Source organism: Rhinolophus sinicus, chromosome 15, assembly GCF_057876585.1.
Source record: "Rhinolophus sinicus isolate RSI-liver-muscle chromosome 15, RSI-T2T, whole genome shotgun sequence".
In the NCBI taxonomy this organism is placed as follows: domain Eukaryota; kingdom Metazoa; phylum Chordata; class Mammalia; order Chiroptera; family Rhinolophidae; genus Rhinolophus; species Rhinolophus sinicus.
Window position 1 is genome coordinate 129,801,153 of NC_142515.1, and position 12,033 is coordinate 129,813,185.

General features: G+C 44.0%; 1 protein-coding gene across 1 annotated transcript in view; it reads left to right on the top strand.

Moving 5' to 3' along the window:
• Positions 1–6,948, top strand: part of ANXA5 (annexin A5) — a 28,561-nt gene extending 21,613 nt beyond the window's left edge. Inside the window, exons 9-13 of the mRNA XM_019741406.3 lie at positions 1,636–1,729; positions 2,571–2,666; positions 4,221–4,279; positions 4,510–4,632; positions 6,451–6,948. Coding sequence (XP_019596965.1) covers positions 1,636–1,729; positions 2,571–2,666; positions 4,221–4,279; positions 4,510–4,632; positions 6,451–6,513 — 435 coding nt within the window. The 3' untranslated portion in view covers positions 6,514–6,948. The remainder of the gene's footprint in view (positions 1–1,635; positions 1,730–2,570; positions 2,667–4,220; positions 4,280–4,509; positions 4,633–6,450) is intronic.
• The last annotated feature ends 5,085 nt before the right edge of the window (positions 6,949–12,033 follow it).

Here is a 12,033-nt window from a genome sequence, read left to right on the forward strand (position 1 = left end):
TCCGTGGACTCAGGTGTCTTCATGTAAAAGCAGGACAAAGCAGCTTAGGTGTCTCCACCCGAGAAGATGGCCAACGTTACTACTGCATGCGATTTACTGAACAGCAGTTTTAGAACTGATCCCAAACGTAATTCTTCCAAGAAAATCCGGAGATTATAATTAAAATCGCCGTTTCACCACTCATCCCCATAGAGCAGGCGGCCGCTATACCATTGAGAGAAACTTCCTGGAAACACAGCGGGTGAGGCTGGCGGGCCTTGGCAGTCCTGCAGGGTTTGTACAGGATGAGCCCTGTTGGGTGGTGAGCGTGTGGATGTCTTACTTACATGGACAGGACATACCAGGGCTAGAAACCTGTGTCTTCAGGATGTTGGTATTCGTGGTAATTTTTGTTTTATTTACACTTTTCTCTGCTTTACAAGATTTCTCAATGAACGTGTTAGTTTTGTAATTTGATTTAAAAGCTGATTTTAAGAGGGGTCTGCAACACCATGGCATAGTTCCAAACTTGAGCTACTTTTGAGACTTACATAGGAATTCTCTTCCCAGTTTTGAAGCACATGCTTCCATGACCAGAGTTGATACTGTTTATTTGTATCATTAAAATAATTAATTTCAAAATTGAGTGTAAAGATATAATTCCATTTTTTATTCTCTGGAAATAGAATAAAAAATAGATCTATACCACCATGATCTGTATTCTTAAACATACTGTGATTAAAATTTCTACATCCAAACACATGCTGGGGTCACTTCCTGTCCTTATTTGATTTGCCACTTGTGGGGTGGGGGCAGCTTTAAGTAGCATTCTCAACAAAGTGTATTTGTTTTGGCTTAATGGATTGACTTACCTCAAAATAAATAGCTAAAAGGGTACTACAGGCATTGTATTGATTCTCTGGGTATTGATAAATTATCTGCGTCTCAATAAGTGGACTCAGATTTAATGATGATGTTTGTAAAATTGTTTTCAGCAATTATGTAAATACTGGAAAGCATATATTCTTTCCATGTAAACAAGTAAATATGGAACTGAAACTATTCAACAACTAAATGTTAAGTGCTAAGCACTCTACTGTACCCACAGCCTTTTAAAAATTCACTGTGATTATTTAGAAATGTGAAAACTTGTCGCTAGCTTTGGTTAAGCTAGCTTTCATTTGTAAAGAGAAAATAGGGAGTTACTTTGTACCTGGTGTTACTGAACACGACCCCAGCAAGCAAAACAAAAGGCAGACAGACAGCTCAGCTCCCCGTAGATTCCTTCCAGTCTGTAGGTGGGCTGGTCAGCAGTGAGCTCATCAGAACTCTGCTGACCCCCCCCCCCCCCCCGCCCCCGGACCACACCATCCACTTGAAAGCCTGGGACTCTCAGCAGACGTGTTGGGAATGTTGAACCTCAGCAGTGCTTGCGCCTTCGCTGTGACCTGCAGTTTTCTGTAACATGGGCCCGGGCAGCTGTGAGGCAGCTGTAAACTCAGCTCACTACTCAGAAAGAAGAGAGGAATGTTAGAATCACAAGTGCAGGATGATGGACCAGGTGAATTAATAATTCAGGGAGTGAAACACAAGTGTGGCTGAGAACCTGGAGTAGAGGTGAAGGAACTTGATTAATTGTGGTTGAAATTTTCACAGGCTTTGTTTCAGGCTGGAGAACTTAAATGGGGGACGGATGAAGAGAAGTTTATCACCATCTTCGGAACACGAAGTGTGTCTCATTTGAGAAGGGGTGAGTGAAAAAAAGGTGTATGCTCCAGATACTTGGGTTAATTTTGGAAGCACAGGAGCCAGTATGCCAAAACACCGGCTACATAATGGGTGCTTACTGAATGAATCAGTATTTGTATTTCTTGCTCTTGGTGACCTTGAGAAATCTCATGTTTGTATTGCTATTGTAGCTTTTACCAAACTATCCACCTTTTGCTATCAGAGGGTGAAGAGGGAGCTAGGCCTCTAGATTGTTCATTTCAGTCACAAATCACTGAACTGTGACTCACTCCAAATACCTCTTCCTGGATCGTGTACCCACAACCTTATCTCTGCGTATTCATCCGTACTTGGAGTGTCAGGGTGGAAGCCAGTTCAGTGGCAAGTGACAGAAAACTCTACTAATAGTAGCTTTAAAAGTTGGGCTGTGTAGGTAGGATTCCTTGACTAATTTGGCAGGACCTGGGCTCTTTCTATTTTTCTGCTCCACTGTCCTGGAGTGTTTTGGTTTTCTTTCTCATGCTTGGTGTCTCATTGTCAGAAAATGGCTGCTATAGCTCCAACATACCAACCATTTTCATAGCAAGAAGAAAAGAAAGGGGTAAACTAATCACACAAGTCTATCACAATTCATAAGGAAAGAGTTCTCAGAATCCTGTCCAGCATATTGGTTATAACTAGTAAGGAGGGGGTGGGAAATCAGTGAACAAAGAACATTTATAATCAGTTGTTTAGGACTTGATGCATGGAGGCTCTGAACAAAATCAGGGTTCTGTCATCAAGGAAAAAGGGAGGTTTATGCTTGGTTAGAGTAAACATCTTGTTTCTGGAAAGAGTGATCCTTATCGTTTTCCTATTTCTAGTGTTTGACAAATACATGACTATATCAGGATTTCAAATTGAGGAAACCATTGACCGAGAGACTTCTGGTAATTTGGAGCAACTGCTCCTTGCTGTTGGTAGGTAATTTTACGATGTAAATTTTACAAAAAATTATAATTTTACAAACAAAATCTATGCTATTTATGGTGCTAAGAAGTGAAATATTTTATTCAGTTGAAGCTGTGTCTGAACATAACCACATATTCATGAAAAGAAGAGCTTATCATGGCATGAGGTAAACTAAATTTTAGTGAAGTAAGCTAAATTTCCACTTCAAAGTCTGTTTGATGTTGGAAGTACATGATTATCTGGTTAGTTCATCTGATCCTAGGGAAAAACCAAGAGAAGTGTTGAAAAATCATTTTGAAGCTGCATCAGATATATTACTTTTCATTATGTCCCTGAAATGTGGGAGTTCTCTCAGAGGCTTGTACATGTTACTTCTGATACCTCTGGAATGTATCCTTTTGAATACCATCCTCACAGCTTTGAAGCAGACTGAAAAATTGGCATCTGATTTAGAAAAGGTATCGTTGATATAATGGAGGATGTAACAATGGTTGTTTTTAGATTAAATAATTTGGAATTTTATTTTAGTTAAGTATTCAGAATAACCTGAAAGAATTGGAGCACCGAATTTGTGCAGGTTATTGTCGTATCATATACTCTCCAAGTCCAGGGAGAACCTAATGAGTGTCCGGTGGCCCTAATTGTCACACAGGGTGGAGTGAATGTCTGCTTTTGTTCCGAGTATTTGGCATTGAACTCAAATGCCACATGAGTATTTGGAGAGAGTTTTTGTGCCCTGTCTCCCCTGGAAAATAAGCGAAAGATGTGCATGAACCAACACCGAAAGCAGCCTCTCATTTGAGTCCGCAGTTAATGCATTTTCATTGGACATCCCCTTTGTGCTTAGAATACTCATAAAATTATGACATTTCCAGTCATTGGTGGCTGTTTTTCTTAAGCACTGGACAAGAGAATTAACCTCCCCCCAATTGAGGGATTGTTATTTTTGTATATAAGGAATTTTCAAATGATTGTTTCTGAAGCTCAGCAGACCAAGGTCTGAGCAGCCCTCCCGTACAGTGGACTCGGACATGTTTAGGGAAGATGACGTGCTTCCCTGTCCTCAGCTTAGCTGGGCGATTCTACTGCAGTGGGAACGCCTCATGCTGCTGTGCCAGCCTCGTGGACAGTAAGCACGTGGAGGGAATACCTAGACCACAGTTACAGGGAGGCAGGCCAGGGTGTGTGAAAGGTTAGACACAGTCGTGCTCTTGTGTTACGGGATGAACACTTCCGCCATGTTTGTCTGATTTATTGGGGATGAAGAGGGTGGTGGCATAACCTCCCGAGCTGCCCAACTGCTATAGTGAGAAGGTGCTTGCAGAACAAGGGGCGTCGGGGAGCTCGCACCCCGTCCCACATGCCTGTCTGTAGAACCGAGAGCTGTAAGCCAGGCCAGTACGTATGGAAACGCTTGTGGTAAGGAGAGCAGCTCAGCTTGCAAGTGAGCTGTGCTTTAGCTGGTGACTGTATACCTGTACAGAAATAGAGCCATAAGCATGAGGCGGCCTTTGCTTTTCATTTACTTAATCCTTCTGACATCATATTACTTCTTTTCTCAGTGAAATCCATTCGAAGCATTCCTGCCTACCTTGCAGAAACTCTCTACTATGCTATGAAGGCAAGTGCACACCTCGAATCTTCTATCTAATTCGTCTGTTTCTCTGCTGATTGTCTTTCTCCTGTGTAGTTATGCTTTACATGAGTGACTTGGGGTTTTGTTTTTTTCCCTTAAAACGTGTAGCTCAGGTCTACTGAATTGTGTTGTTTTGTTCATTTGCCCCGACTCAGGGGAGTTTGATGCTCTAAGCTGATGTTTTTACACAATGTGCCTCTTGTTCCTTTTTAAAGGGCGCTGGAACGGATGATCAAACCCTCATCAGAGTGGTGGTTTCCAGGAGTGAGACCGACCTGTATAACATCCGCAAGGAGTTCCGGAAGAACTTCGCCACCTCTCTGTATTCCATGATTAAGGTACTAGAACCTTTCTTTAAGTTATGTTTAGAAATCCGAGGCAGATCAGTATATGGCAGGCACGGCATGGCTGGGAGACCCCCATTCTTGTGTGACGTGAGAAGTCGTAGTGGTGTGACAGTAACTTCTTCCTAAGCGGGACGCTGTCCTGAAGTCTCAATGCCCCCGAGGAAGACTGGCTGGAGGGGAGGCTGAGGCTGTGGGCGAGTTTAGTGTAGAAGTTTATTGAGTAGCTGCGACAGACGACTCAGCAAACCCAACCCCGGGCCCAGCCCTGGCCCATGATAATAGTGTGTTTGTTCCTTCTCTCTTTTATCAGTTCCAGCTGTCTGTAAGTCTGTCCTTTCTTTCATATCTGTCTTTCCTTTCTTTATTGTCTCTTATCACTTTGTCTCTGGTATTGGTTCATAGTTCAGGAAAGAACCAACCAGATCATATCAGAAGTAAAGAGCTTAGGTATTACTATCACTTTTGTCCTTTTAACAGCAAAGGGGCCCTGTGGTCTAGAATTAAATTTGGCTTATGACATTTTGACCTCCCCTCCCCTCCTCCCTTCCCCTCCTCTCTTCCCTTCCTCTCCCCTCCCAGCCTGTCCCTTCCTCCCTTCCCCCCTCCCCTCCTGTCCTCCTCTCCGGTCTTCTCCCTTGCCCTCCCCTCTCTCTCCTCTCTCCTCCCCTCCCCTCCCCTCCCCTCCCCTCCCCTCCCCTCCCCTCCCCTCCCCTCCCCTCCCCTCCCTTTCCCTCCCCCCCTCCCCTCCTCTCTTCCTCTCCCCTCCCCTCCCTCTTTCCTCCTCCCTCCATCGCCCTCTTCTTTTGTATGTAGGGGAATCTGAGCCATGTGCAAAGCAGCATCTCAGTTGAGGCAGCTTTTAACTTACTGCGCGTGGTGTGGCCGGCTGAAGGGTTCTAGAGTTCTCCCGCTCTCGTTGCTTGAAGCATTAATTTGTCATACAAATCTATATATGGGCCAAGCAGAGGCAAAGCATATCCTGCCTTTTGTCTTTCAGGCAAAGCCTTAACAGCCAGGCAGTTCCAGCATGGCCCCTTTAGCCAGACGTAAACGATGTGATGCAGACTTAGAATTTGTCCAGGAAGCTGGATTTGAATACAGTTGTGAAAGCGTCCCTGTTCTCTTACTAGAGGGAAGAACATACTTCACTGTCTTAGATAGAACTGTGCTTTCAGGGGTAAAATTAGAAAGTCAGACATAAGTTACGTTCCTGATGTTGAAAGCAGAGGCCAACCGAGTTCAGGGCTCGTGCTGCCTGCGCCACTCAGCCAATAGACCGACACAGGAGTTGGGTCACAGAATAAGTGTTTATTATCAGCACTGGTGGTCTGAGAAGGCAGCAGGTTAACACCTCCAAAAACTGCCTTACCGTTCTCAGACCAGCCTGGGATATTTAAGGGGAAATCTGTGCATTCCTCTAGAGGCCCCGTGACGGTTCTGGGGTCTGCATGGAGCCTTCCCTCTGATGGAGCCACGTGATTCTATGGTGGAGTCAGCAACTCAGGAACAATGATGGAAGGAGCCTGGTAGACCACTGAGCTTGTGATCAATGAGCCTAAGGGCATTAATCATAAGTTTCAGGGTCCTTTTTTAAAACGGAACTGGGTGAGACAGGGAACATTCCTGAGTTCAGGCCGCAGGGGGACGATCTATTGTTAAACTACAGATAGGTCAGGAAAGGTGAGACCCGGGATTTTTCCCTGCTTTTCGGAGAAAAGTCATATGAATAACATTTGTTGTCAGGTACTTAGTTTCAGTTTTCTGTGGCTTCTTTGAGTCATGGAGTTAACGGAGAACATTCGGTTTCAGGGTGACACATCTGGGGACTACAAGAAAGCCCTCCTGCTGCTCTGCGGAGGAGAAGATGACTGAGCGCCACCCAGAAGCGACCCCTCCCCGCGCCTGCCCGCCATGGCCGCCCGCGCACCCTGTGTATGCCAGCGCTTGTCACAGTGCCTTATTCACAATAGCATGTAACGAGCAAACGTGTAGAAGAAAATCGCGGTACTTCTTTCTGAGCGTCAGTTAGGCTCTTTCTCTCCGACCTGTGCCGTCCTTGAGTGTACCTGTGCTACTGCCACTAGAGTCTGCGTCATTTCCGTTGTCCTTTGAGGTCAGACTGCTTTTAGCCTTTTAAAGAGCTTCATTTATATTAAATTGATAACCGTATTACCTTAATTGGAACATTAGCCTTGAAATTGTGAACTCCTGGAACTGTTACTGATCAAGTTTCCCACTAAAATTAAACCTGAAAAATTATGGCGATTGCATTCAAAAGATGAATGAAAAATAAACATTTCCTTTCCCCTACATTATGTGTGGATGTGTGTTTAGAAATCTTCATTTATTTATTTAACAACGGTGTCTTTTTTCAAGCTAGTCAATTGACAGTGGTGGCAGTTAACTCGGTTTACAGTTGGCTTTTTGGGTGGAAAGCTTGAAATGTGACGCCGCACTGAATTTCCCTGCAGTATGGAATTTGGGGGGGGGTAATTAACGGGATGCTTATGATTCTTCTAATTTTAAAGCTTAACCTAAAACTTGAGATTGCTATTTTTCTTCCTATTGTTAACTTGTTTTTGGCATTTTCTTTTGAATTTACCTATTAAAAAATTACAATTGACAGTCAATGTCATATTAGTTTCAGGTGTACAGCATAGTGGTTAGACATTTATATAACACACGAGGTGATTGCCTGGTAGGTCTGGTACCTTCCTAGCACCATATGTAGTTATTATAATGTCACTGGCTATATTCCCTATGCTGTACTTTACATTCTCGTGACTATTCGTAACTGCCAATTTGTACTCCTTAATCCCTGCACCTTTTTCACCCATCCCTCCAAACCGCCTCCCATCTAGCAACTGTCTGTTTGTTCTCTGTGTCTGTGAGCTAGTTTCTGTTTGTTTGTTTACTTTGTTTTCTAGATCCCACCTATAAGTGAAATTATATGGTATTTGTCTTTCTCTGTCTGACTTATTTCACTGAGCATAATATCCTCTAGGTCCATCCATGTCACAAATGATAAGATTTCATTCTTTTTTATGGCCGAGTAATTCTCCATTGTATAAATGCACCCCAGCTGTATGCCGTCGGCCATGAGGGGCACTTCGGTCGCTTCCACATCTTGGTTATTGTAAATCATGCTGCAGTGAACAGAGGGTGCAGGTATCTTTTCAAATTAGTATTTTAGATTTCTTTGGGTAAACACCCAGAAGAAGGATTGTTGTGTTTTGCTTATCCACTACTTTGCTATATATTTACCTTTCCAGTGAGATTTATACTTTCATATGTTTTCTTGTTATTAATTAGTGCCCTTTCTTTTCAGCTTAACAAAGTCTGTTTAACGTTTATTATAAGTCCAGTTTAGTCGTGATGAACTCCTTAGGTTTTGTTTGTCTGGAAAACTCTTACCTCCTTCAATTCCAAAGGACAGTTTGCTGGGTGGTTATTGGTTGGCCTATTCCCCCCACCCCAGCACTTTGAATATATCATGCCACTCCCTTCTGACCTGCAAATTGTCTACTGAAAAATCCACTGATAGTCATGAGACCACCCTTCTATGTAACAAGTTGTTTTTCTCTTGCTACTTTTAAGATTCTCTTCTCATTTTTAATTTTTGATACTTGAATTATAATGTGTCTTGGTGTGGGTCTCTGGGTTTATATTATTTGGAATTCTGAGTGTGTGTGTGTGTGTGTGTGTGTGTACCTCTTAACATATAGACATCATATATCTATACATATATGAGGACAGAAGTCCAAAATCAGTCTGACCGATCGTAAGTAAGTGAAGCTGTGTCAGGGCTGCCTGCCTTCCGGAGGGGAGAAGTCATTTCCTTGTCTGCTCAGCTTCTAGAGGTCCCCGGGTTCTATGCCTCCTAGCCCTTCCTTCCTCCTCAAAGCCAGCCGTCAGGTCCGTCCGGTTCCTGTCCTCTGACCTCATATCCCCTCTGACCACGTCTCCTGAAGGACCCTGTTGTTTGTTCACATCCGCCCACCTGCTAATCCAGGTTCTCGCCCCATCTCATCAACTCTCCAAATTCCTTTTGCTATGTGAGGCCGTATAGTCACAGATTCTGGGACTAAGACATGGACGTTTTTGGTGGGGGTTGGATGAGGGCATTTTTCTGCCTCCCCCGATGGTTTTAAGAAAACGCTTTTGCAATACGCACAGCCTTTTCTCTGTTGGGTAGGAGTGATACTGTACATCCTGGGTGTAAGTGGAACTTCCAGGTAATATACCCTTAGTTAGTTAATTCAGGAGACAGAATGGGGGAAAACCTTTCATTACTTACTTTTGTACTGGCACCTAATTTGAATGACCAGAAGCCTCGGGGATGTTTCTCCTTCCTCACGCCCGCCCCTTTGGAATCTCCTGCCAAGTCTGCGCACTCTCTCTTGTGCCCAGTAGGTGGTGCTGTTGGCAAAATTTCCATCTCATTCAAATTGCTCTTCTGTTTACCTGGAACTTTCAAGTTTTTCAGCATAAAAGGGTATTATTCCTACACAACCTTCCTCACCCCAACACTCAGACAAAAAGTAAATCTATTTTAATCCCCTACTTGGTTACTCACCTGTCACTTGGTAGTTTAGAATCATCCTGTTTTTCCTGGTTTAGGACATTCAGTTTTGTTTTCAAAGGCATTGGTTTGTTTTTTTCCATGATGATATTTGGTAGTCTAATTAATTCTCACCTTCTCTCCTGCTCCCAACCTCTCAGTGGGCCACGGAGCACACAGCACGTCTCTCAGTCCCTGTCAAGTCTTTGGATATTTTTATGGATGGTGTGCATTTCTCCTTTTTTTTTTTTTTTAACCTGACAACAGCTACACAGCCAGAGGTGCACCTAGGGACAAAAATCCCTTTATGCACGATGAATTTGCCTTCTTGGTTTTGATATTTGAAATGAAGGAATGTTTTAAAAACATAAATTCACTTTTTTTTTTTTTACTGTTATCTTGTTATACACAGATGTCTAACGCTATGCCCATCGGATCTTCCACAGACAAGTTTGCCCTCCCACGTTCCCTGCTTCTGGTAGTGGCTCTAAAATCCTTCTATTTACTAGTCGCAAAATTTGGGGAATATTTTTGTATCCTCCCTTTCTTTGTCCTTCATGGTAAATTAATGATCAAATCCAGACAATTCTTCCTTCGTTATGCCTGGCACATCTGCCCCGTCCTTTCCATTCCTGTGTCTGGAACCAGTGACCTTATCTGGAGTACGTAAGTGACTTCTTGCTCTTAAAGAAAACATCTTGTTATTCTCACCAAAGCAATCAATACACCAGTTAAAGAGTCAAATAGCAGGAAGTATTTGGAAGAGGAGAAATCCTATCCTGTCACCCATTCCCATCCTACTCCCCACTGGGGTGCATGTCAAAAGCTTTCAAAATTTTTGTCATTTTTCCATTTAGATTTTTTCCAGGGGGTTCCATCCATATTTCTGAGTGATGTGTGTGTACATATGTATGTGTACTACTATTTCCTCATTCATTCATTTCAAGTTTCCCTGTTGGTTTCCTGCTGTAACCGAGAAGATGAAGCTGATACCCGTTCACCTTTCATCTCTTCCGCCTGCTCTCAGGGTACTCTTGTTCCTCTTCTTACTTCCTCTCACAGCCTCGTCACTTTAACAATGGGTGTGCACTTTTACTTCTTGTTCCAGCAACTATAGGAAGACTCTCTGGGCTCCTCATGCTGAGAGGAGGCATGGCGACTCTGCCCCCCATTTCTCCTTGCCCCCTTTCATCTGCCAACTCTTGTTAGCTGCAGTTTGGCTTTTTAAATGGTCAGGGCTGACTTCACGTTCTGTTCTACGATCGCGAATAAGTCTGCTGTCAGTATACCGATTTTAGAACTTGGGAGCAGAAAAGTTTAGATTATTGACTAATACCTAACCTGGCTGTGTTCTGTGATTTCACGTCCCTTTCTGTGTATCTGGACCTCCCACCCTCGTGGTATCTGCCTGTATTGTTTCTTTTGTGCCTGTAACACCCAAGCGTGTGTCAAGTCTGTGGCATCTTCCCCATGTTTCCTCCTGGAATTTCCTTCCTGGAGCCTCCATCCTTTGATTGGGCTGATTTCTCTCTAGGCCACACTGGGGACCTGCAAAGACCAGCATATGGGTGTCTTAGGGGTAGCCTCCTGGACTCACTGCCTCTAGGTCTCCTCAGGTAGGTCGTTCGGTCTCCTCAGAAGGGGACCCCTCCCTCCCTCCTTTCTCCCTCCCTCCCGCCTCCCTCCCTTCTTTCTTTGTGGTTGGGCGAGGGGATAGGGAGTTGGTGAGAGGGGTTCTGAGCATCGGGGTATTGTGTGTAGATGGGCCTTGTTTCACATACAGACTCTCCATTCTGCTTCAGGGCCCGCATGCCACTCTCCCCTCTGTGCTCCTTGGTATCTGAAGCACCAGCTTTTCTGGGGAGCCACAGGGCAGGCTGTCTTCCTCTGCGTCCGCAGCCTCTTTTCTGTGTACTTGCAGTTAGGGTGTCATTACACACCACTTCCCCTTCAACTCGCCATTGCCCAGAAATCGGGTGACATTGCTCTTGTGCAGATGGCTTCCCTCCCATTCTCTTTATTGCGAGGTTTGTGATGCCTCGGTTCTCATGCCAGTAGAGCCCAGGGTTCATAATTGCTCAGACTGCCATCTCCAACGGGAAGTTGCCAGATGACTTCTCAGGTGCCATGCTGCTCACAGCATTGTCCGCAGGTCCTGCCCAGTTTCCCGTGCCCTTGTCTCCCCGTCTCCCTTTGCACGGCCACTGCGTCTCCTTTTGACATCTTGCCCTCTTCCTGTCACCAGGCCAACCAGGTTCTAATAGCACGTCTGTGCTTTAGTGGCATATCTTACCTCTATCATGCAGTAGATGGAAATTTATTGCTTTGTGCTTTTAATCATCCTATTTAGCGCTTTTCTCCACTAGAATGTCAGTCTTCCGAGAGCATTTCTGAGCCTCTACTCGGCTCTGCCTGTGGAACAGGGCTTGTGTAGGTAGCACTGATACCTTTTTAGTAACTGAATTATTTCTCATTTTGATGAACAAAAAGCCTAAGCGTGTGTGTGTGTGTGTGTGTGTGTGTAAGAAAACATAATAAGAGAAATTTTATTGATAGTGTGAAGGAATAGATGTATGTGCTTTTTTCAAACAAATGCTTTGTCTTTCTAATTACGATAATGAATGCATTTGTCACAAGGAGAACACAGTGTGAGGCAGACATAAGCCAAACTCTACAAGAAGCCATAGGTCTTGGTATTCTCATTTCTTTTTGTTTAAAATAATGATTTTAACAGCTAACCTGGAGTTGCTGGTTAGAGCCCAGCAGATGTTTAGAGGTCATAATATCAGGGAGCTGCAGATAATAGCTGACATGAAGGATCTCTCTCTGTG